The sequence below is a fragment of the Fragaria vesca genome, linkage group LG1 (assembly GCF_000184155.1).
Source record: "Fragaria vesca subsp. vesca linkage group LG1, FraVesHawaii_1.0, whole genome shotgun sequence".
Lineage (NCBI taxonomy): Eukaryota > Viridiplantae > Streptophyta > Magnoliopsida > Rosales > Rosaceae > Fragaria > Fragaria vesca.
In genome coordinates, this window is record NC_020491.1 from 13,300,908 (window position 1) to 13,322,522 (window position 21,615).

The 21,615-nt window shown below is 39.5% G+C and overlaps 4 protein-coding genes, 1 non-coding gene and 2 pseudogenes across 6 annotated transcripts; 5 read left to right on the forward strand and 2 right to left on the reverse strand.

The window, feature by feature from the left end:
* The first annotated feature begins 849 nt into the window (after positions 1-849).
* LOC101302119 (protein CbbY-like) lies at positions 850-3,398 on the forward strand. Its single transcript, XM_004289261.1, has 11 exons — positions 850-1,187; positions 1,293-1,386; positions 1,469-1,513; positions 1,620-1,670; positions 1,915-1,989; positions 2,087-2,120; positions 2,483-2,538; positions 2,647-2,706; positions 3,030-3,089; positions 3,212-3,258; positions 3,350-3,398. Exons 1-11 carry the CDS (start codon positions 850-852, stop codon positions 3,396-3,398), a joined length of 909 nt encoding a protein of 302 aa, XP_004289309.1.
* A 512-nt stretch (positions 3,399-3,910) lies between these two features.
* Positions 3,911-5,796, reverse strand: LOC101302404 (UDP-glycosyltransferase 85A2-like). The gene is made up of 4 exons (XM_004289262.1): positions 5,283-5,796; positions 4,567-4,836; positions 4,272-4,422; positions 3,911-4,214 (listed from the first exon to the last, which is right to left on the reverse strand). Exons 1-4 carry the CDS (start codon positions 5,794-5,796, stop codon positions 3,911-3,913), a joined length of 1,239 nt encoding a protein of 412 aa, XP_004289310.1.
* Positions 5,797-10,794: 4,998 nt separating this feature from the next.
* Positions 10,795-11,905, forward strand: LOC101302703 (annotated as a pseudogene).
* A 666-nt stretch (positions 11,906-12,571) lies between these two features.
* Positions 12,572-15,292, forward strand: LOC101302988 (annotated as a pseudogene). Its single transcript, XR_183851.1, has 3 exons — positions 12,572-13,225; positions 13,667-13,906; positions 14,597-15,292. The product of XR_183851.1 is annotated as a UDP-glycosyltransferase 85A1-like (transcript).
* A 31-nt stretch (positions 15,293-15,323) lies between these two features.
* TRNAY-GUA lies at positions 15,324-15,412 on the forward strand. The gene is given in 2 exon segments: positions 15,324-15,360; positions 15,377-15,412. It is a non-coding gene; the product is annotated as a tRNA-Tyr (tRNA).
* Positions 15,413-15,680: 268 nt separating this feature from the next.
* LOC101303280 lies at positions 15,681-17,364 on the forward strand. Its single transcript, XM_004289263.1, has 2 exons — positions 15,681-16,578; positions 17,188-17,364. The coding sequence occupies exons 1-2, from the start codon at positions 15,681-15,683 to the stop codon at positions 17,241-17,243; spliced, it is 954 nt and encodes a 317-aa protein (XP_004289311.1). The 3' UTR covers positions 17,244-17,364.
* A 201-nt stretch (positions 17,365-17,565) lies between these two features.
* On the reverse strand, positions 17,566-20,250 carry LOC101291565 (lipase 3-like). Its single transcript, XM_004288138.1, has 4 exons — positions 19,473-20,250; positions 18,326-18,418; positions 18,098-18,165; positions 17,566-17,985 (listed from the first exon to the last, which is right to left on the reverse strand). The coding sequence occupies exons 1-4, from the start codon at positions 20,097-20,099 to the stop codon at positions 17,823-17,825; spliced, it is 951 nt and encodes a 316-aa protein (XP_004288186.1). The 5' UTR covers positions 20,100-20,250; the 3' UTR covers positions 17,566-17,822.
* Between the last annotated feature and the right edge of the window lie 1,365 nt (positions 20,251-21,615).

Here is a 21,615-nt window from a genome sequence, read left to right on the forward strand (position 1 = left end):
ATAATAAACATTCCGCCCCCAGCAGAAAGAGATAGGGAGAAAGGGGGTCATCTTGCCTTAGACCTCTCGTACGATTGACGAGTCCTCTGGGTTTACCCCTGACCAGGAAGGCATATCTGACTGTGATACATAACACATTGCATCACCAAATCAATCTAGGAACCACTAAAGCCCATTCTCTCCATGACACTTTTCAAAAACCGACACTCCATTCTATTATAAGCCTTACTCAGTTAAGCTTTGTTTTTAGTAACATTAGTTTTGTTTCTCTATAAGTTAACGAGAAAATCAGAAGTGTAGATTGTAAAATTAATTCTATTTTTTTTTCATTTTTATATTATGGTCTTATAAAGAGTAGAGAAACTAATTTTAGAACCAGTGCAAGGTAGTCTAGTGGTACTTGTTTAGTTGGGTGTACTCCATAACCTAGGTTCAAATCACGACACTGTCAAAAGTGGCCAAGTGAGGGGTTACGGATTAGTCCTTTGGGTCTAGGATGCCTTTGGGATACCGTGATCTTGAATAAAAAAAAGGGTTAACGTCTGCTACACACACACATATATATATATATATATATATATATATCTTCAGTGCACGACGTGTATGTTCACATATATACGTTGATGGTCAGGATTAAAGGAAATAATATAGAAAGATGGTGGTCAAACATATGAATTGTTATGAACGGTTAAAATTATGTCATGTAAATACACGTCGTGCATATAAAAATTGTCTAAAAAAAAAAAAATAGAACTAATTTTGGAGGGTCCATAACGGTCATCGTACGTGGTTCACCCGCTCAAACTGCCACAACCGCCCAAATCCACAAGAGCTCAACCGAACCCATCCATGGCGTCCTCGATCACTCTCTCTTCCCCCTCCTCCTCTTTCCTACTCTCCCACACCACCCGCCTCCACTTCCGAAGCCCCAGAAATCTCTCCACCACCTCCACACGACGACCTCTCTCACTCTCTGTCTCTGCTTCTTCCTCTCCCTCTCTCCAAGCCTTGATTTTCGACTGCGACGGCGTCATCCTCGAGTCCGAGCACTTGCACCGCCAAGCTTACAACGACGCCTTCGCTCACTTCAACGTCCGCTGCTCCTCCTCTCAGCCCCTCGTTTGGGACCCCGACTTCTATGACCAGCTTCAGAACCAAATCGGCGGCGGCAAGCCCAAAATGCGGTGGTGCGTTTCCCAATGTTTCTTTCAAGATTCTGTTTTGTCTTTATGAGAAACCGAAACGTTTGATGTTTTGGGTTTTGGTAAACTGGGGTGTTTTGATTTGTTAAGGTACTTTAAGGAAAACGGGTGGCCGTCGTCCACCATCTTCGAGAAGCCTCCGGAAGACGATGAGGGTCGAGCCAAGATCATCGACACTCTTCAGGTTTTAATTAGATTCTGAAAATATGAACAGAAATATATGGTTGTTTCTTATGTAGTATGTTGATTTTGGTATGGTGATGTAGGATTGGAAAACTGAGAGGTATAAAGAAATTATCAAGTCCGGAACTGTAAGGAGACACTTCTGCATTTTCGTTTGCTTCTCATATTGTTATTGGGTGTGAACAATTTGATAAAATAGCTCTGATTATTGTTGTTATTATTATTTTGTAACAGGTGGAACCAAGACCAGGAGTTTTGAGATTGATGGATGAGGCCAAGGCAGCTGTAAGATTACATTTAGCATTCAAATTGCAATTTTCTTGTTACGGTACTTTATCATTTATATATCTGCAATTTGGTTTTTACAGACTAACTTGAACAGTTGTGTTTGTTCTTGGCAATACTTCGTTTTCTTCTTGCATAGTTTTCTTTCTCTCCCACCATTTTTAATGTGTGTTCTGTTACACCAAACTACAGAAGGGCCTCTTTGATTCTTGTGGGAGTGATTCTGTCTCTCTCATTGTTGTAGGGGAAAAAGCTCGCTGTATGCTCTGCAGCTACTAAAAGCTCAGTTATACTATGTCTTGAAAGCCTGATAGGAAACGTAAGCCTTTTCACCAACATTGCTCCTGTTAGAAGTACTATCTACCTCTCTCTTTCTACAAAGTGTTTATCGATTCATTGTACCTTTCTTATTTTAGGAGCGCTTTCAAGGTCTTGATTGCTTTCTTGCTGGTATGTTCACTACTTTCAGAATGTGATATCTATTAGGACTTATTGGTCAAAACCTTGTGTGAGAGACATGTTATGACTTATTACACTACTTATCAGCATATGCTCTCTATCACGCCAATTACACATGATTCATTTTCCAACTTCATTATTTCATAATTTTCTTCATTGTTGCCTAGAAGCCTAAATCAAATACCATTATATTTATGGATTAGTTTAGCTGCAAGTGTTCATGGAGGGTACCACTGTTCAGGGACTTTTGTTTCAGTAATATTGAGGCTTTCCAGTTCAGCTGATTTATGGAACTGGTACTTTAGAGAGTCGGATATTTTTAACTTCAATAATTTCTGTTGTTTCCTATGCAGGTGATGATGTGAAGGAAAAAAAGCCCGACCCTTCAATATATCTTACAGCTGCCAAGGTAAACAATCTACATCCTAAGTTGACATTTGTGAATGTGAACATCCACAATTTCTACCTTCACTGCGAATTTCTTAACACCGAAACTCCAACTGCTTATGCCTCACAGAGACTCGGTATCTCAGCAAGCGATTGTTTGGTTGTGGAGGACAGTGTTATTGGGCTACAGGTACATATTGTTTTATCTTAGTAATCAGTTGCTTAATGTGTAAACATATTGCATTTTTAACTGGATGTCGAAACTTCAAGAAATTGGTCCGATCCAGTTGGTAACATTTGGGAATATTATAGTTTTCCTATGCAAAGCCGGAAATTGCAATGTAGCATTTTTTTTCTTACAAATCCTTGGAAAAAATGGATGAATACTTGGCTTACTAATACATATATTGAAAAAAGAATTACCAGCTGAAGTTTTCACATAAATAGTTATTGCCTATGAACATAATTCAGTGGACGTGGTTCAATTCTTATGGAAATTAACTTGTTCTGTAGGCAGCAACAAAAGCTGGGATGTCATGTGTGATTAGCTATACATCTTCAACAGCTGACCAGGTAGCCTCTTACTCTTATAATAAGGATTTCATTGATCTAGATGATCTGAAGTAGCTAGGAATTGACGGCCAGATGATTCATAGTGAAATGACTAAACTATCTGTTTTTTTAATTTGATCTAGGATTTTAAAGATGCAATAGCAATATATCCTGACTTGAGTAACATAAGGTACTGGAACTTATTTTCTTCTCTCGCCTATATATTTACTTTCATTTTGTGTAGTTTGAGATACTGACATAGTTCATATATACAACTGCAGACTGAAAGACTTGGAATTATTACTTCAAAATACTGTCATTGCCAATTAGAAAAGTGCACTTCATCAGACCTTTTAGCATTTTCTCTTATATTTGTCATTTCAGAGGTCCTAAATATGCGTTAATAAGTTCCTTCTTGTTGTAATGTTAAATGGGCTACAAAGACTGGGTAGATTGTTCTTGTTTGATTGTAGAGAACACTGCAGAAAGCAGAAGAAGCCAATTTATTTACCTTAATCATGTTCTTTTGTTGTTCAACATATAGATTGTCAAAACAGTACATGTATTGTTGAAATGATGATATTTATATGTCCTATGATCTTACTCTTGAACACAAAGATAAATAGAAATATTGATTTAATACATAACCCAAATATTCTGAAACTGTAAAACAGTCGCTTATTCATGAAGTGCGTTACCTCGACTAGATAGACAATCTTAATAGGAACAAATGATAAACATTAACAAAAAAAGAAAATACTGAACTGGAGACAGAGATAAACCTTAGCCATAAAAAGGCACACGTACATATTAAAAAGAAGTTGAAGTTGAAGTGTTGAACCTTATTGCAGACACTGCTCAATCAATCTATCAAAATTATTGTACGATGATCCTCCAATATCAGTAGCTTCCATTGCTTTCTTCTTCCATTCCTTTGCCTTTTGCCTCATCTTCCTGCCTTTCTCTCCCTCCAGCATTTCCTTGACAAGTTCTTCAATCTCATGGCGCTTAACATCATTGTTCACCTCCATACCAATTCCCCATTCAGAACACGCGAAACGGCAATTTGTTTGCTGCTCAGCAAAGAAAGGCCAGCAGATTACAGGCACACCCTCTGATATAGTTTCAATAGTAGAATTCCAACCACTGTGTGTTAAAAAGACCCCAACTGATGGATGTGCTAGCACTTGCTCTTGTGGACACCAACTTGCTATGTAACCCCTATCCTTGATCGCCTTGAAAAATTCTTCAGGCAAGACAACAGAATCCCCTTTTACCACATCAGGCCTAACTATCCACAAAAAATGGTGCTTGCTATTTGCAAGCCCCCATGCAAATTCTCTCAAATGTTGGTCTGTCATCATAGTTACGCTCCCATAGTTCACATACACAACCGAATCGGGCTTCTGTTTGTCAAGCCATTTGAGGCATTTTGCGTCTTCTTTCCATAAGCCTGAACTGAGGGACTTGACCAATTTATTCTCAGGCACATGCCTACCAAGCAAAGCAAGTGGACCTATTGTGTAAATGTTGGGGAACATGGCTGAGATTTCTTCCAACACTTCATGCTCCAATTCGTTAAACGTGTTGAAGATGATTGCAGAGGATTTCAAGCAGTTTTGTGCTTCGGATCCCAAGAAGTCGAACATTATGTCGTTAACATCAGTGACTCTGATGAAGCTAGGGATGTCTTTGAGCCTCACATTCTTCATGCCTGGGATCCAATCAACTGGCTTATCAAGTGTACCATCTTGCAGGAAACTTTCATCTATTTGAAATGCATACAAGTCAAAAATGTACGTGATTAGATAATGTCGATAAGTTTTCAAGCCAAGAAAAAAAAATCATTATAGAGGACTATTTATGTTCATTAGATTAAGAATAAGTACGTTATACATACTTATTAGATCAAATATAAATAAAATCATTTGAAATTGTTCTTTGGTTTGAGTTTAGAACTTTAGATCGATTTTCTTTAATTGATGGGTGATATATATCTCTCTTTCATCATCCCATATTTCCATTGTCTCAATGGAAAATTCTGCGATGCAGATAGGCATAGCATACTTGATTCTTAGGCAAACTTCTTTAAAATTCTCCCCCCACCACTCCCTGCTAGCACATGCAACCTCATCAGTTGTATGTATGCCATGCCTATCTGCACCAAGGACAAACCCTAACTCAATAGTCAGCTTTCGGAAAGAAATGAAGTACCTTTGAATGGAACAATGCCTCGTTTGACAAGTTCGCTGTATTGCAAGTACGCCATGAAGCCACAAGCAGAAGCAGTCCAAAACTGAACCTCCGGAATCCCTAGTTCCTTAGCAACTTCCCTCCCAAATCCCATGATACCATCAGAAACTATACAAGTAATCTGCGGCACTTCAGACGAGCAATTGAGGTTAGTCACCAGCTCCTTAAAAGGGCCTCGACATGTTTTCCTGGTGGAGTCGCATAGAGGTGGAACATCTTGGGTTGCATCTTTATCTGAAGGTGGCAACCCGTCCGGTATGGTTGCGAACTGGAAGTCCGGTAGTCCCTTGATGGAGTCGGGACCTCTGGATCGGATCAAACGCCGGTGGTTGAACTCGGTGTTGACAAAGGTTATGTGGAATCCCCTCGAGTGCAGAAGCTTGGCTAATTGCATCATAGGGTTAACATGGCCTTGTGCTGGGAAAGGGACACAGACTGCATGGAGTTTTTTGGCTCCTAATTGTGCTGAACCCATCTTAATCTATGATCTTAATTTTTGAAGTACGTAAGTAGCTAGGCAAATAAGCTCAATTTATAGCAACATTTCTATTGCCAAAAGAAGAAAAAAGAAAAGAAAATTCGAGGTACTATCCAACTACTTTGGTTTCTAGTTACATATATACTTACATTTATGTTATTCTTCCAACTACTATCCACTGTACATATCGCAAGATAACAAAGAAATACACTCTGATGCTCTGAGTTCTGGCACAGATGTAAAATGTAGCCATCCTCTATCAATCCTTATCAACTAACTATAAACTTCACTCGTTATCTTATGAGTATGCATGACGTTATAAATAGATGGCATGCATCATTAACATAATTTTAGACATATTTACAATATTGTCATGCATCTTCAAATTACTAAAACATATATAGTGGAAGTTGTTTGCAGTTATTGAATTCGAACTAGACCCAACACAAAATTATTGATGTATAAAATCTTCAATATCTCAACAAACTTAATCCGAGCTGCATAGGGCAAAAGGCCATGAACCATTCACATATCTATCGAGCACAATGTGGAATAATCAATCACGTTCACTTGACTGATTCATAAGCATAATAGTTGACGTGTGTGAGTCTGTGACTCCACAAATAATTGATGAAACAAGTATGAAGTGTAACTGTGTGAGTTACCTTTGCAAAAAGGCAACCAATCTCATTACGTTTCTGTTAATTTAGTAGTTAATACTTGCAGGTCCAAGTTTAAGGGAGTTGGAACTAGCTAATTGATTCTGAAGGACCAAAGAAAATATGGAGTTAAATTGATTTCAAGTACTGTCAGCTTCTTCATCGATCACTAGCTAGCCTCGTGTTAGTTGCTTAGCTTAATTTGCTCAGATGCAAGCATTGAGTGCTCTGGATATTCAAGTACCGGTAGCTTATGTTTGGAGAAAATTTTTGTTTTTTTCGATGGTAGAAAAATCACATTCCAAAACACAACCCGTAACACGTACACCCTGAAGGTGATATATTTTTTTTTATCCATACACTTGGCAAGTTGAGGGTGAGTGTGGCTCATCCACACTCATAGCACTCTCCTTCATAATAGGAATCAGATTTGCTGACCAACACATCTGTTAGTCAGCTGTGACCACCCAATCATATCTCTCTTCTCTCTCTCTCTTTCTCTCCCTCTCTCTTCTCTCTCTCTTTATCTCCCTCTCTCTCTCTTTTTTATTGATTGGTCACAGTTGACCAACAAATCAGCAAATCTGATTCCTTCATAATATAGTCGAACAATGAGCATGTCAATCCAAATAAGGAAGGGTATTGACTCCAGCCTTGTGCTTGAGAGGAATGACCATGTATGGTTAAGGCATATTAGCTTCACGCTTAACATGCTTCCACACTTGAACATTGAGGAGAGTAGCAAGTTGATGAATATCTCCAAGTAATGAACGTATTCACCAAAAGGGGTGTCATGCAAACCAAGTAAGCATTCTATTAAGATTTTGGAACCTCCTTCCTCTTCAATCTTTACAAAACCCATAGATTCAAGCAGCGTAGTCCAGCACGTAGCTCTAAGGTTTCAGCCACAAGTATGTATATATCACTATAAACTTGATATATACTCTCCTCAATGGTCGAATTGTGATGCTTAACTTGATCTAGTCCCTCAGCATATATATTGTGCACATTTTATTCTCCTTCTTTTATCACTATAAACTTGCTACTCTCAAAGGAACGTGAGAGACCTGATTACAAAGACCTGTTATTAGTTAATTTGCTTAACAATGAGGACTATAAGAAATATCGAGGAAAAAATTTAACTCTCAATCACATCAGGATTTGATTGTGTGTCGATGAAAGCATTTGCCACTCTAATATATTTAGTCAATAATTTGGTACTGCGTTTTCTAAAGGTGCGAGTTACGTACACTTATAATACAGGGATTGTGATTGTGATTGTCGTCGTGTTCTTCTCTTTCTCAAGAATTGAATTGCGTGGCACCGACTAGCCTCTTTTTGATGGACAAACTGATAATTGCATAGAAATGATTTGAGCTAAGGCTAGAATATAGATTACAAATATTCAAAAGAATAAGCAAAAACACTTGTGACATTCGACTATCCATTACATCAAACTGATCGACACTCCAAACAAGCCTTTAAAAGTTTAAATAACACCAACAAAGCAAACACCAAAATAAAAGCTAAACATTTAATTACACTTCTTTTCTATTAATTTACACTTGCCTAGTCACTAGTTTTGCCATTTTGGTGAAATTGCATGAAAGTCTATACGATGATCCTCGACAAGTCAATGAATTGGGTTAGTCGTTAGGGAAAATTTGTAGCAATAGATTCGTAGCAACAATAATCTAAAGTGAAGACTAGTCGACCCAAAATAGAACGTAACTTTTTTAGGAAACGACATTGTACGTTGTGATTAACTTAATAACAGCAACAACATAACGTCAAAGAAAAATTGCATAATGAATGAATCTGATGTATGAGTTACTATGAGGCATGTCAAATTTCCCACAGAGGATCATGGCCGGCCGTCGGCGGAGGCTGTGGGGGACTTGATCTCTGCCTAAGAAGCTTGCTCGTTCGGAGCAGCACCACTAGCCGTCGACAGAGGAGATCGTGGTCTTCGGACTGAGAGAGAGAAGAACAGCTAAGGTATGAAAAAGAATGAGTTGGGTATTATCCCTCAATTGATTCTTAAATACATCTTAAGGAGTACTAGAGTTAACGGCATGTACTTAAATTGGGTTGGGTTCAATAATCCATGAACTCATATGATAATTTCGGAAGTTAAGTAATCAAAATTCTAAGAGGCGAATATTCATGTATTGTTTTTTAAATTTTACATTCCTGATAATCTAATAGCTAGGAATCTTATATATGCGAATATGACATACGCCAATTGGTATATCATATCAAGTACATTATTAGAATTTAGAAGTATGCATCTAACATTTGTGGTGAGATATATAGTAAAATGAGAAAATTACATGACCAAATTTATAAACATAAAAAACCTATTTTCAATATTTTTTGTACAAATTAGGACATGAGTGTAGGCCCAAAATTAGTGGTACCAAATCTGATCCAAACTTTCATAAGCAAATGACCAATATACCCACCGTGTTATCTTCTTTCTTCACCACCCATATCGATTTGATTCTCTCTCTCTCTCTCTCTCTCTCTCTCTCTCTCTCTCTCTCTCTCTCTCTCTCTCTCTCTCTCTCTCTCTCTCTCTCTCTCTCTCTCTCTCTCTACTCAGTACACACCATCATCGCCACCCCTCCTCCTCCACTGCCTCACCGCCGCCGCCGCAACAATTGACTGTTCCCCTCATCCGCGCCACACCATCGCCGTCCTCTTCTTTCGTCAACGCCACGTCAGAATCAACAGTAGCAGAATCGCGTCTTCCTCTTATCTAAGCTTGATCGCATCACCTCTGTCCTCCGACGCTCATCGAAGAGGCTCGCCGCATGATGACGCTCGACAACTACAACGCCCGGATCGTATCACTTCAGTCCTCCGATGTCGGATCTCATACAACATCAAGCTCTTAGATCTGGTTATGCAAACTGATGTGATCTGGTCATCATATTCATATCCTAGCACCTTGTCATGATTTGGTTTGAATTTGAAGCATTGCATATGTTGGAGCAAACCTTGGTGCATGGATTTGATCTTCAATTTATATGAGATGTTCATGGATTTGATCTTCAGTTGGTATGAGATGCATGGTGTCACCGTCTCTCATTTGTCTCACTCAGTAGTAGTGATATAAATGAGGTTGAATGGTTTGGGTTTTGGTTGATTAGTAGGTGATGTCATATATGAATGAGGTTTGTTGTGAGAACATGAATGAGATCTGTTTATCTGAATGAGGTTTGCCTATCGGGATAAACCATTGCTTGTTGTGGTAGATGCAGTTTTAAAGTTCATTAGCAGTGATACATACAGTAGTAGCAGCGCTATCATCAGAGTGAGCAGTAACAGCGCTAGCATCAAAGTTGGTAGTAGCAGTGCGCTAGCATTAGAGTCGACAATAGCAGCACGACAGTAGCAGCTTTGTTTGATTCCGGAGAATTGCCTAAAAAAATTGTAATAACTACTTTTTATCGGGTGCTACTGTGCTACTTGGCAGTAGCACCTAATGTGCTATGTGCTACTCGGCAGTGTGCTACTGTGCTATTGTGCTACTTGGCAGTAACACCCAATGTGCTATGTGCTACTGTGTTACTCGGTAGTGTGCTACTATGCTACAAGTCGACAGTAGCAATTGATATGTACTGAAAGGTATTTTAGTAAAATTGTAGTGACAGATGACATGTTGATATTAGTTTGTCCTAATTTGTTAATATTTGTCGTTAAATGTGTAAGATATTGTGTAAAAGATGTATTTGTAAACTGAAATTTGATTAGTAACTTTATAGTAATTTACTATAGTAAAATTGATATCATATCATATCTAAATTATTAGGGGTATGCATCTAGATTCTCTTTCACTCTTTGTGGTGAGATTAAATAAGTATAAAATTATCTTCTGAGGAATCAAATTGTAAGAAATTAAAATTTGCGCCTAGCCTTTAACACTTGATAGGAATAATGAGTATATATGAGAATATGATCAACCTATAATGCTGTTCATATCCGAAAAAACAAAACCTATTGACTCGATCTCCTCTATTGGCGGCATAGTTAGCAAATAATTGCTATATTTTTAAGTGCATTAATTAGTACTTTTTCGATCAATTCCATTTTAGTAGTTTTTCTGTCGCATCTTATAAATGAAATATATCGAAGGTAGTAGAGCTCATGATATGATGCACACTCGATCATAGTCTATATCATATAACAACCAAGCTCGCTAAGTTGACAGTTGTTTCCTATAAAATGCCACGAGAGGAAAGCTGTCAATTACATCAGAACACTTCGAGAAATAGAAAATTGAGCCTCTCTGAATATTCTTGCCAAGTTTGGTTAAGATCAAGCATTATGCATGGGTTCAATAGATGTAGCAGGATTGAACAAACTGCATGCAGTTTGTGTCCCTTACCCAGCACAAGGCCATGTTAAACCTATGATGCTATTAGCCAATCTTCTACACTCGAGGGGATTCCACATTATCTTTTTCAACACCGAGTTCAACCACCGGCGCTTAGTCCGGTCCAAAGGTTCCGACTTAGCCGTTGAGGGCCTGGTGGATTTCCGGTTCGAGACCATACCGGACGGTTTGCCACCTTCGGACAAAGATGCAACTCAAGATGTTCCGGCATTGTGTGACTCTACTAGGAAAACATGTCTAGGTCCATTCAAAGAGCTGCTCGTTAAGGTCAATTCGTCAGGCGAAGGGCCGCAAGTTAATTGTGTAGTAACAGATGGTGTCATGGGATTTGGGAGGGATGCTGCTAAGGAATTAGGGATTCCAGAGGTGCAGTTTTGGACTGCTTCAGCTGTAGGCAAGTTCCTGAAGAGAGCAATTTTATCAAGTCACTAAGCTCAAGCTTATGGAAAGAAGACACAAAATGTCTTGAGTGGCTTGATGAACAGAAACCAAATTCAGTTGTGTATGTGAACTATGGGAGCATAACATCAATGACAGACCAACTTTTGAAAGAATTTGCTTGGGGGTTGGCAAATAGCAAGCATCCATTTTTGTGGATACTGAGGCATGATGTTGTACAGGGAGATTCAGTACTGTTACCCGATGATTTTATCGAGGAGATCAAGGATAGGGGTTGCATTGCAAGCTGGTGTCCCCAGGACAAAGTGCTAGCTAGACATCCATCAGTTGGGGTGTTTCTAACACATATCATTGTGGTTGGAATTCTACTATTGAAAGTATAGCTGAAGGTGTGCCTGTAATTTGTTGGCTCTTCTTTGCGGAGCAGCAAACAAATTGCCATTTCGCATGTACTAATTGGGAAATTGGAATGGAGGTGAACAATGATGTCAAGCGCGACGAGATTGAAGAGCTGGTTAAGGAAATGCTGGAAGGTGAGAAAGGGATAAAACTGAGGGAGAAGGCAAAGCAATGGAAGAACAAAGCAGTGGAAGCTACTAGTATAGGTGGATCATCGTATAATAATTTTGTGAAGAAGTACTACTAAGCACAAGTTTAGTCACTTTGAAACCAGGAGTATATATCCAGTGTGTCAAGTAATTGATTTTCTCTTGATGTTTGATTTATTGTCTTATATTGTGTCTCATGCAATTGAAGCACATCGCTTGGCTGATGAATAAAACCAATATATTTTCTTTTATCAGTTTCTTCTATTTTCCTATCTAACTGCAAACTTATCCTTACTCTAGAGTCTAGAGCCAAATGTTCTATTTTTTTCTGTAATATTTGGGTTAAAAATACATAGAAGTGGCTCTCATCTTGGTACCAAATTTGGTAGATGTGAGCTATATGTGTTTATTTCTCTGTGATTCTGTCTTCCTACTCTCTCTGGTAGAATTCGTACCGTCTTTTGCCTTTTGGTACATGCCCAAGAAGTTTGCTACGTCTTCTTTCTTCCTCAGTTTCCTTTGATTTCATCAAAGTCTCATAAGTCATAATCCATAACGACGATGCATATCATTCCACCTTGCTCATTGTCATAGGCCTAAAGTTGGTTGCGGGTTTATCTCTTACACATAATAAATAAATAAATAGAAACAATATAGAGACAAGAATGATAAGATCAGGAGGAAAATGATAAGATCACTAAATCAGAACAAGAATGATCAAACATTCAAGCACTATGTGAAGTTTTCTTTTTTCAAAGTTGCTCATTCCAATCATTGAACCAAAGCTATACCATATAGAATCCATTAAGCTCTCACAAGAATTGTAGTATATGTATGATGAGATAAACACTCGATTCCATCAGCTTATTGCTTCTTTTACTTCTAGCCTTGTTACTTCCCAAACATGGTTGAAACTGAAAGCAATACTCAGCCTCATGTTGTTTGTGTTCCATATCCATCACAAGGCCATATTAGCCCTATGATGCAACTAGCCAAGCTTCTAAACTCAAGAGGCTTCCACATAACCTTTGTCAACACTGAGTTTAACCACAGGCGCTTAGTCAGGTCCAGAGGGCACACATCATCCCTTAGCCACCTGCCGGATTTTCGGTTTGAAACCATACCAGATGGACTGCCACCAAGTGACAAAGATGCAACACAAGATGTTCCAGCACTGAGTGATTCCACCAGAAATAACTGTCTTGCTCCATTCAAAGAGCTACTGATCAAGCTTAACAAGTTGTCTGAAGTGCCCCCGGTTAGCTGCGTAATCTCAGATGGGGTTATGGGTTTTGGGAGGGAGGCTGCTGTGGAATTGGGTATTCCAGAGGTTCAGTTTTGGACTGCCTCTGCTTGTGGCTTCATGGGTTACTTGCAGTATGGTGAACTTCTTAGAAGAGGCATGGCTCCATTCAAAGGTACCTATTTTCTTGGACAACTTTACTATTCTTTTCATCGTCTTTAACTTCTCATATTTGAAAAAATTTCCTGCTGTAACTTATGTAAACAATGTTCTTCTAGAATAAGTGATCATGTTGACTAGAATGTTGCAGATGCAGTATGATGTGTCATATACGCCTATGAATTAATCATCTGTTTAGAGGTTTAACAAGAGTTAAAATCATGATTTTACCTTCCTCATCTTGATAGATGGATCCACAATTCACATAACTAAGCAGTAAAATAAGTACTCGGGTGCATAGTGACTGTTGCTTAATGAATACTTGTGTATGAAGCAATATTTCCTGTCATCATGTGTTGAAATTCTTCAGAAAGTACTTTTTTTTTTAATAGTTCTTCAGAAAGTACTTAAGCTAACTAATTAGCGTGATGAAATTCCTTCTTTTCTTTTTTTTCAGATGAAGAATTTAAGAGTGATGATCCACTACTTGATACAACAATTGATTGGATCCCGGGCTTGAAAAATGTCAGGCTCAAAGACATTCCTTACCATCCTAACAAAATAATGTTCGATTTCATGGGATCAGAAGCACAAAATTGCTTGAAATCTTCTGCAATCATCTTCAACACCTTCGACGAATTCGAACATGAAGTGTTAGAAGCAATCTCATTGACTTTCCCCAACATTTACACAATAGGTCCTAGGGGTGGGCATGGGACGGGATGGGACGGGATTGAGGTCATCCCACGTCCCGTCCCGGTTGTTACACATGGGACGGGATCGGGACGGGCCTTACATTTTTCAGACTCGATCCCGCCGGGCCTAATCCCGGATGGGACGGGACGGGATCGGGATGGGACGGGCCCAATCCCGGCCATCCTGCATCAGTTTCTTTTCTTCTAGAAATCGTACAGTTACATTTGAAATTTCATCTAGGTGTCTTCATAAGAATTGTTGTAGACATCTTAATGTCCATTCCAGAATTTGAATCACTTGAAAATGATTTTTCTAGATTAAGTTATGGTTTCTTAAAGTTTAGGGTCTATATCAGTAAATTCTGAGATTTGAACCAGTTGGCTTCTTTTCGAAAACTGTACAAATTGGTTCGTTATATGAGTTTAGTGTCTTCATGAAAGTTATAGATGACATCTTAAAGATCATTTGAGAGTTGGGATCTCTCAAAAATAATTTTTCTACAATTAGTTATGAATTTTAAAAGTTAGACGGGACGGGACGGGCCTGACGGGACTCAAAATTTCAATCCCGCGTCCCGTCCCATTATTTCTCTAATGGGACGGGACGGGACGGGACCGGTGTTTTTAGTTTCAAATCCCGCCGGGATCGGGACGGGACCGGGATTTACGGGATTTGTGCCCAGCCCTAATAGGTCCACTTCCTTTGCTATGCAGACATATACCAACTGAAACCCCAATCAAGTCACTCAACCCAAGCTTATGGAAAGAAGACTCGAAATTACTTGAATGGCTTGATAGGTTGGGAGCCAAACTCAGTTGTGTATGTGAACTATGGCAGTGTGACTGTGATGACAGACCAACATTTAAAAGAATTTGCATGGGGCTTAGCAAATAACAAGCACCTATTTTTGTGGGTAGTGAGACCTGATGTGGTAAAGAGCGACTCTATAATGCTACCAGATGAGTTTCTTAAGGAGGTCAAGGACAGGGGATATATAGCAAGCTGGGCACCACAAGAACAAGTGTTGGGGCATAAATCTGTTGCGGTTTTTCTGACTCATTGTGGTTGGAATTCTATGTTGGAAACTGTAAGTGAAGGTGTTCCTATGATATGCTGGCCTTTCTTTGCTGATCAACAAACCAATTGTGGGTTTGCTTGTGGAAGTTGGGGCATTGGATTGGAGGTCAAGCATGATGTGAAGAGATGTGATATTGAAGGGGTTATTAAGGACATGATGGAAGGGGAGAAGGGGAAAGAGTTGAGGCAGAATGCATTGGAATGGAGGAAGAAGGCAATTGAAGCTACTGATATTGGTGGAGCATCTTATGGAAATTTTGATAGAATGATGCAGCGTCTTCTTGGGAATTATAGACAAAACCTATGGTAAATAATAAATTGTGCAGAAATATGACAGGCATCCGACCTTAGCTCAGTTGGTAGAGCGGAGGACTGTAGTGGGTGACTGTCAGACATCCTTAGGTCACTGGTTCGAATCCGGTAGGTCGGATTTTTTTTTCTTCTCTTTCTCAGCTTACATGAATTTTCCGTTTCTCTTTTTCATATTTGTACCTAAAAAAAGTTGTTAAGATGAGATTCCTCTTGCAATTTCAACGTTATTGGATGATGCATGTTATACACTTGTTACCCCAAAACCCACATAGATTGGCTTTTAAGATGTGCATACACTTGTTACCCCAAAACCCACATAGATTGGCTTTTAAGATGAGCACATAAAATTCCATCATAACACCAAAACAGAAAGAGAGAAAAAGCCAATGGAACCACAACTAGCAGCATTAGCTCTTTCACTCATCATCTTCAACCTCCTCCTCACAACCACTACCCAAAACCCTTCCTGCCAAGCCACCTGCGGCTCCCTCCACCTCAGCTACCCTTTCGGCTCCGGCCCTGGTTGCGGCTCCCCAACCTTCCAACCATACACAACCTGCACAACCACCACCAAGCAGCTCCTTCTGACCACCCACACAGGGTCGTACCCCATCACCTCCATCTCCTACTCCACCAACACCCTGACCCTAACACCATCCTCCATGTCCACCTGCACCTCCATGCAACCCTCCCCCTCTAACCTGGGCCTGGACTGGGCCAGCCCGTTCCAGCTCGGCCCATCAACTTTCATCCTCCTCTCCTGCCAACCTCCCACCTCCTCTCTCACCCTCAAAGACTCCTCCATCCCAATCTGCGACCCCTCCTACTCCCACCTCTGCGCCGCCATCTACACATGTCCCTCCGTCACCGGCCTCAACCTCCCTCTCTTCCCTCCCACCAACACTTGCTGTGTCTACTCTCCCGGAAACCTAGACGCCAAGGGCGAGCTAGACCTCCGGGGGCTCAAGTGTAAGGGATACACCTCCGTCGTGTCGCTCGGGGACTACCCGACCGACCCGAACAAGTGGGAGTACGGGGTGGCGCTGAAGTATAACCACGGAGGCGGTTTGGATGGTGGCATTGTGGAGACGAAGTGCAAGAGTTGTGAGATGAGTGGTGGCGTTTGTGGTTATGCTACTTCTGATAACTCGTTTCTTTGTGTTTGTGAAAATGGCTACTACAACACCACTTCGGATTGTTCTTCTAATAATTACAGTGGTGTTCAAGAACTAGGTGACATCTGGAATTCGGAATCTGGCTCTGGTTTACCAGCTTCTTCAGCTTGTAAGTTCTTCAATCTTCTTCCTCGATCTCCAATTTTTGTTTAATTTAAAAACAAAAGAAATAGTAAAGCAAAAGAGCTATATTGTTCTATGCGAACCTGATGCCTTGACTTTATTTTAGTGCAATCCAGAACTTGAAGAACTATTTATGTACGTGTCTTAAATTTACGAACGATTTTCGTTTTTGGCGAATAAAACCAACTTTTGTTGTCTTATCAAAAAGGACGTTACTTGAGCCTTAATGCAAGAAGAACACACTACCTTAGTGCCTTAGCTCTTTCATGTAATTATGAATCTTCATGTTTAGTCTGTAAAAAAGTACTGATCAATTTTCATTACTTGTTATGCAGTATAAACTACGTTTAGAGTTACGTTCTTTTACGATTATAAGAAATTAGTCTACCGCTGCATTGAACTAGTCTTATATGATATTCAAAACAAACCATCGTTACATTAATAATTTAAGATATACCTAAACGAAACTGGCCTTGAGAAGTTGTAATATGCCATATTTATTGGGACATTTTCTTTGGTATTTGGTAACGTATTGTTCTATTGCATGGAGAGCTTCAATTAATATGCTAAAATATCAGTCTATTCAACTTTGTAGGGAAAACATTGTTTGGGCTCTTGGCGTTGGCTGACCTGATCATTTTAGCAGCTTGACAAAGAGATTACTTTTGTTGGGAATTCAAATTGGATTATTCCTCTGCTTGTTTTAATCTTTGTAAACTGTGTTGTAATATGATTTTGAAGGACTTCAAAGCAGTGAATTTGCTTGAGAAAGAAAAGCAGGGGAATCAATAATAAAATTGTCAAATGGAAAGAGAAGAGGAATAAAGGTGTAAGCAAAAGCATCAGCATCTTGTGCACACATAGGATGCGACTTGAGAATTGCATTAAGCTGGGTGGTACTGGTTTAAATTCATTTAGTTTGCTTTATAACCCAATTTTAGGAATCCTCTATTCATTCTTTAGATTGGGATTTGCAGAGAGTGATATTGGTTTTGCATTGTCATCAACTGTTCAGTGGTGATGATCGAATCAAAGCTCAAATCTTCTGCCTTGTACATACCTATTCGTCTTATAAATATACAAAATGACTACTGATACAAAACCAATCAACTTGGCCATGCTTGTATATAATGCAAAATGCAAACCCACATTACTCAGACATAGTACTAGTAAGGTTTATATGATCAAAAATCAACAACTCGTCTCTATATCCTCACCTTTTTCCACAATTTAATCCACCTTGTGGCCATTGCTATGTTTTTCATGTTTAGGTTGAGGGAGTGGATCAAGGAGGAATGACTTCATGTACTTCTGCATCTCTTTCGGTTTCTCTACATTTATAGCATGTCCTGCATTCTTTATGGTCACTAGTTCTGCACTCTCGCCTATTTGCCTGCACAAGATGATCAGGGAAAGAACAGTAAGATCGACAAGTCTGTGAATCGAAAATAGATTAACACAATATTAGTGATTATTGAACAAATCAGACCCTTATTTTGAATTACCTTTTCAATCGATGTGCCAATTCCATTGGGAATACCAGGTCATGCTCCCCCCAGATTAGTAGTGTAGGCTGCATATACGACAATAAAATTTGCCTTGTAAGTACTCTGATGGCACAACCAAAAGCCTAAACATAATGAACCCTTGATGGATTGAGAAGTTAAGAACTACTGAGGTGGATAAGGGTCTCTTAGAAAAATGCTGTTGTACAAGATAGATTAGAGAATTACATGAGTTATCTTTGGAAGATCAGACATCTTTCTGTCCTTATGTAATGCTTCAATAAGTTCCCTCCTCTCTTGAACGTGATCTGTGCACATTACCTGCCACAGAAACCAAACTCAACGATGAGACTAACATAGAGCAACTTTCATCAAATTTTCAGAGTGAAATATTGAACATCAACATAAAATTCATATGTTCAAACACGAAGAGAAGTGCAGTTCATGACTATAAAAAATTAAAAATAGCTATTGACCTACACCAGAAGAGCTTCAAAAAAATAGTAAACAAAAATAAATGAAAATTATTGTAGTTCTGCTACCCTTAGCTCAAGATTTCCATCGACAACTATGCATGATTGACAGTTTGACACACACCCTGAATAACCGGGGGAAGATCTGTGTCGGAAATATTATACAGTATGATGTGAGACAAAACATAGTCCAATACAGATGGAAACTACTACTAAAGAGTAAAGATGATACTGGAGATGGTCATAGAGCACCAAGCACATATTGCCAAAAAGATGAAAGTGACTTCTGTGGAAGGATCAATGTAGAATTGTATCTGCTATGCTGTTCATCCTAGAAATTGGACCAAAAAGTTAAACGGTTTGAGCCCCATTAACAACTCTTAATGCTTGTTTAATAAGTAAAACAAGAAAGTAGCATCTTTTCCTATCTGGAGTCAGCATCCACAAACCACCCTCAAGTCTTCGCAATGGTGTTCTTTCTGTACGCGTGCTTCACGCATTGTAGTACTTTCATGATAACCCATTACAGCCTTTCTAGCCTTCCTAGTACTATTATGCTAATTCCAAACACACAATTGTGGCTTCCAGCCTTCCAGTGTTTAGTTATTCCTATAATCAGCCGTATTAGAACAGATTCGGATTTGTGAAGATGTGTAAGCTATCCAAATCCGTTTCGCTTCATTGTTCTTATAATCTCACATTTCCTTTGTGCAACAAAGAACACTACTGTGAATTGTTCTCTGCATACTAAACTACTTTGAATATTCAAATCAGATGTAAGCCAACAGAAGTGCATATATTGATTATTCTACTAGATGTGGCCTAACTTTTGTTCTAGTCAAAGCTGGAATTGGAACAACAAATAACTAAATCAATTCGAAGGAAGGAGTTATGAATATTACCTCAATAAAATCGTTGAGAAAACAAGAGGGCACATTGGTCGCCGGCTTGTAAAACGAGATCTTCATCAACTGCCTCACCTGCGCCGCCCTCTGCGGCAGCAATATACTCACCGCCTCCTCCACACTCTTCACCTGAAACATCCCCTTCTCCATGTCCTTCTCCTCGGCGCAGATTCCGGCGCAGCACAACACCAACCTCTCAATCCTCTCCCCATACTGCGCAGCCATGCTGTAAGCCACGAACCCGCCGTAGCTGATCCCGGCCACGTGCATTTTCCCCTTGACGTCATGGGCCTCCATGAGTCCCATGATGCACTGGGCCTGGAACGTCTCGGAGCGTTCGCTCCGGGATGAGTAGGAGTCCCCGAAGAAGATGAGGTCGGGGACGTAGAGGTTGAAGCGGGAAGTGAGAGGGGTGATGAACTCGTGCCACTGCCACATTGCGTTGGCGCCGATGCCGTGGATGAGGAGGAGGGTAGGTTTGGATGGGGAGGGGTGTTTGGGGACCCAGCTGTGGATGATGGTGCCCTCGCCGAGATCGGTGGTGGTGGATTTGAGGCCGGCGGAGGAGAAGGAGGAGCGGAAGCAGGAGTCGCGCGAGGCGATCAAGCTGAAGCACATCGGCATTTTTGAGACGGAGGAAAATGAGAGAATATGTGGGAGGAAGAAGAAAACAAAGAAGGAGGACACAAGGGGGAGTGAGTTTGAGGTTTGAGAATGGAGACGGGAATGGAAATGGCGGAGCTTACCAATTACATGGCGACAAAACAAGGTTTTCTTATGTATGGGTCGGTAAAGGCGGGATATTATTTAATTTTCTTAGTTTTCTTAAAAAATTGAAAGGAGGAAAAACAAAAAGTGGATTTAAGCATGTTTTGATGACTCAATATGGTATGGTGTGTATGGTCTAATGCATTCAAGCATGCTAAGTTGTAGGTATGACAAAAGCATATGATGTTTTCCTCAGATCTCTAGCTCGAACTCTATTTCATAAATAACAACCTTTCAAGAGGGATCAAACATATTTGCTTTCAACTTCGAAATGGTAGTTCATTCAGTTACCATGTTTCAAGAATGAAAGAATTAGTTGAGGTGAATAAGAATGTATGCTCATAATTCTCCTTTTTCCGTTGTGATTATTGTAGGTATCTCATATGTAAAATTAAAAATTCTTGACAAAATTGAATATGATCCACTTTGATATAATTTAGAATTTTTCAAGTGCATGGGTCGTTCTGAGTGGGTCATTTGGTGAAACATTTTGACGGCTAGCGATGGAATCTCAATCATCAAAAATCAAATGTGGTTCATAACCTATTAAAATTTGTCCAAAACCCAGAAATGATCTCAAGATCTATATTATATATTCATAGCTAGGCCCGTGATGTTTTCTCTCGATCAATATTTTTTTCATCTAAAAATATATTTCTATTCATTGATGTGTAAACAAAAAAGAATAATAACATAACATTTTTGTTCAGCATGTTTTCTTTGAATCTGTTTACCAAACAGAAGCTTCGACCTTACCATTGACTTGACCACTGCCTAGCCTCTTCTATTAGCTACCCAATTTTCCTGATTTATTTTGTCAAGTTGCATGTATAAGTTTTTGCACGGCATTGATAATGATATCATGAGGAAACTTCAAAATTATATGATCAAGCTCGTTAATTTCGATTGGCCGTTAGAGGTAATAGGCACAAAATCTCATATGGAATGAATGAAGCAACGGTCTCATATGGTCACCATTGTATTTGTTCTTCAATTCTAGTCTGAGTTTTTGGCCGGTCATATCGTCACAGATTCATATTGTTGTACCAACCCACTTAATTTATCAATGGCAGGCCAAGATTTCAAGGTGTGCTGTGTCAAAGATGCTCTACATTCACCAAAAACGTTTTTGTAGTGTTTAACTAAAATAAACGTTGAATAGAAGTTACCAATCATGGCGGAACTTTGTTGATATAAGATTTGTTGGTTATCTCTTATGGTCAAAACACACAAGACACAAGCTGCATTTCATGTCCTGAATGCATAGGATAGCTCAAGTGAAGACTAAAGACCTGACCGTTCTCATGTGCATCAGGTAGTTCATGCATATGCATCACATTCATTCACTAAGGATGGCAGCTCTGCTTGCCAT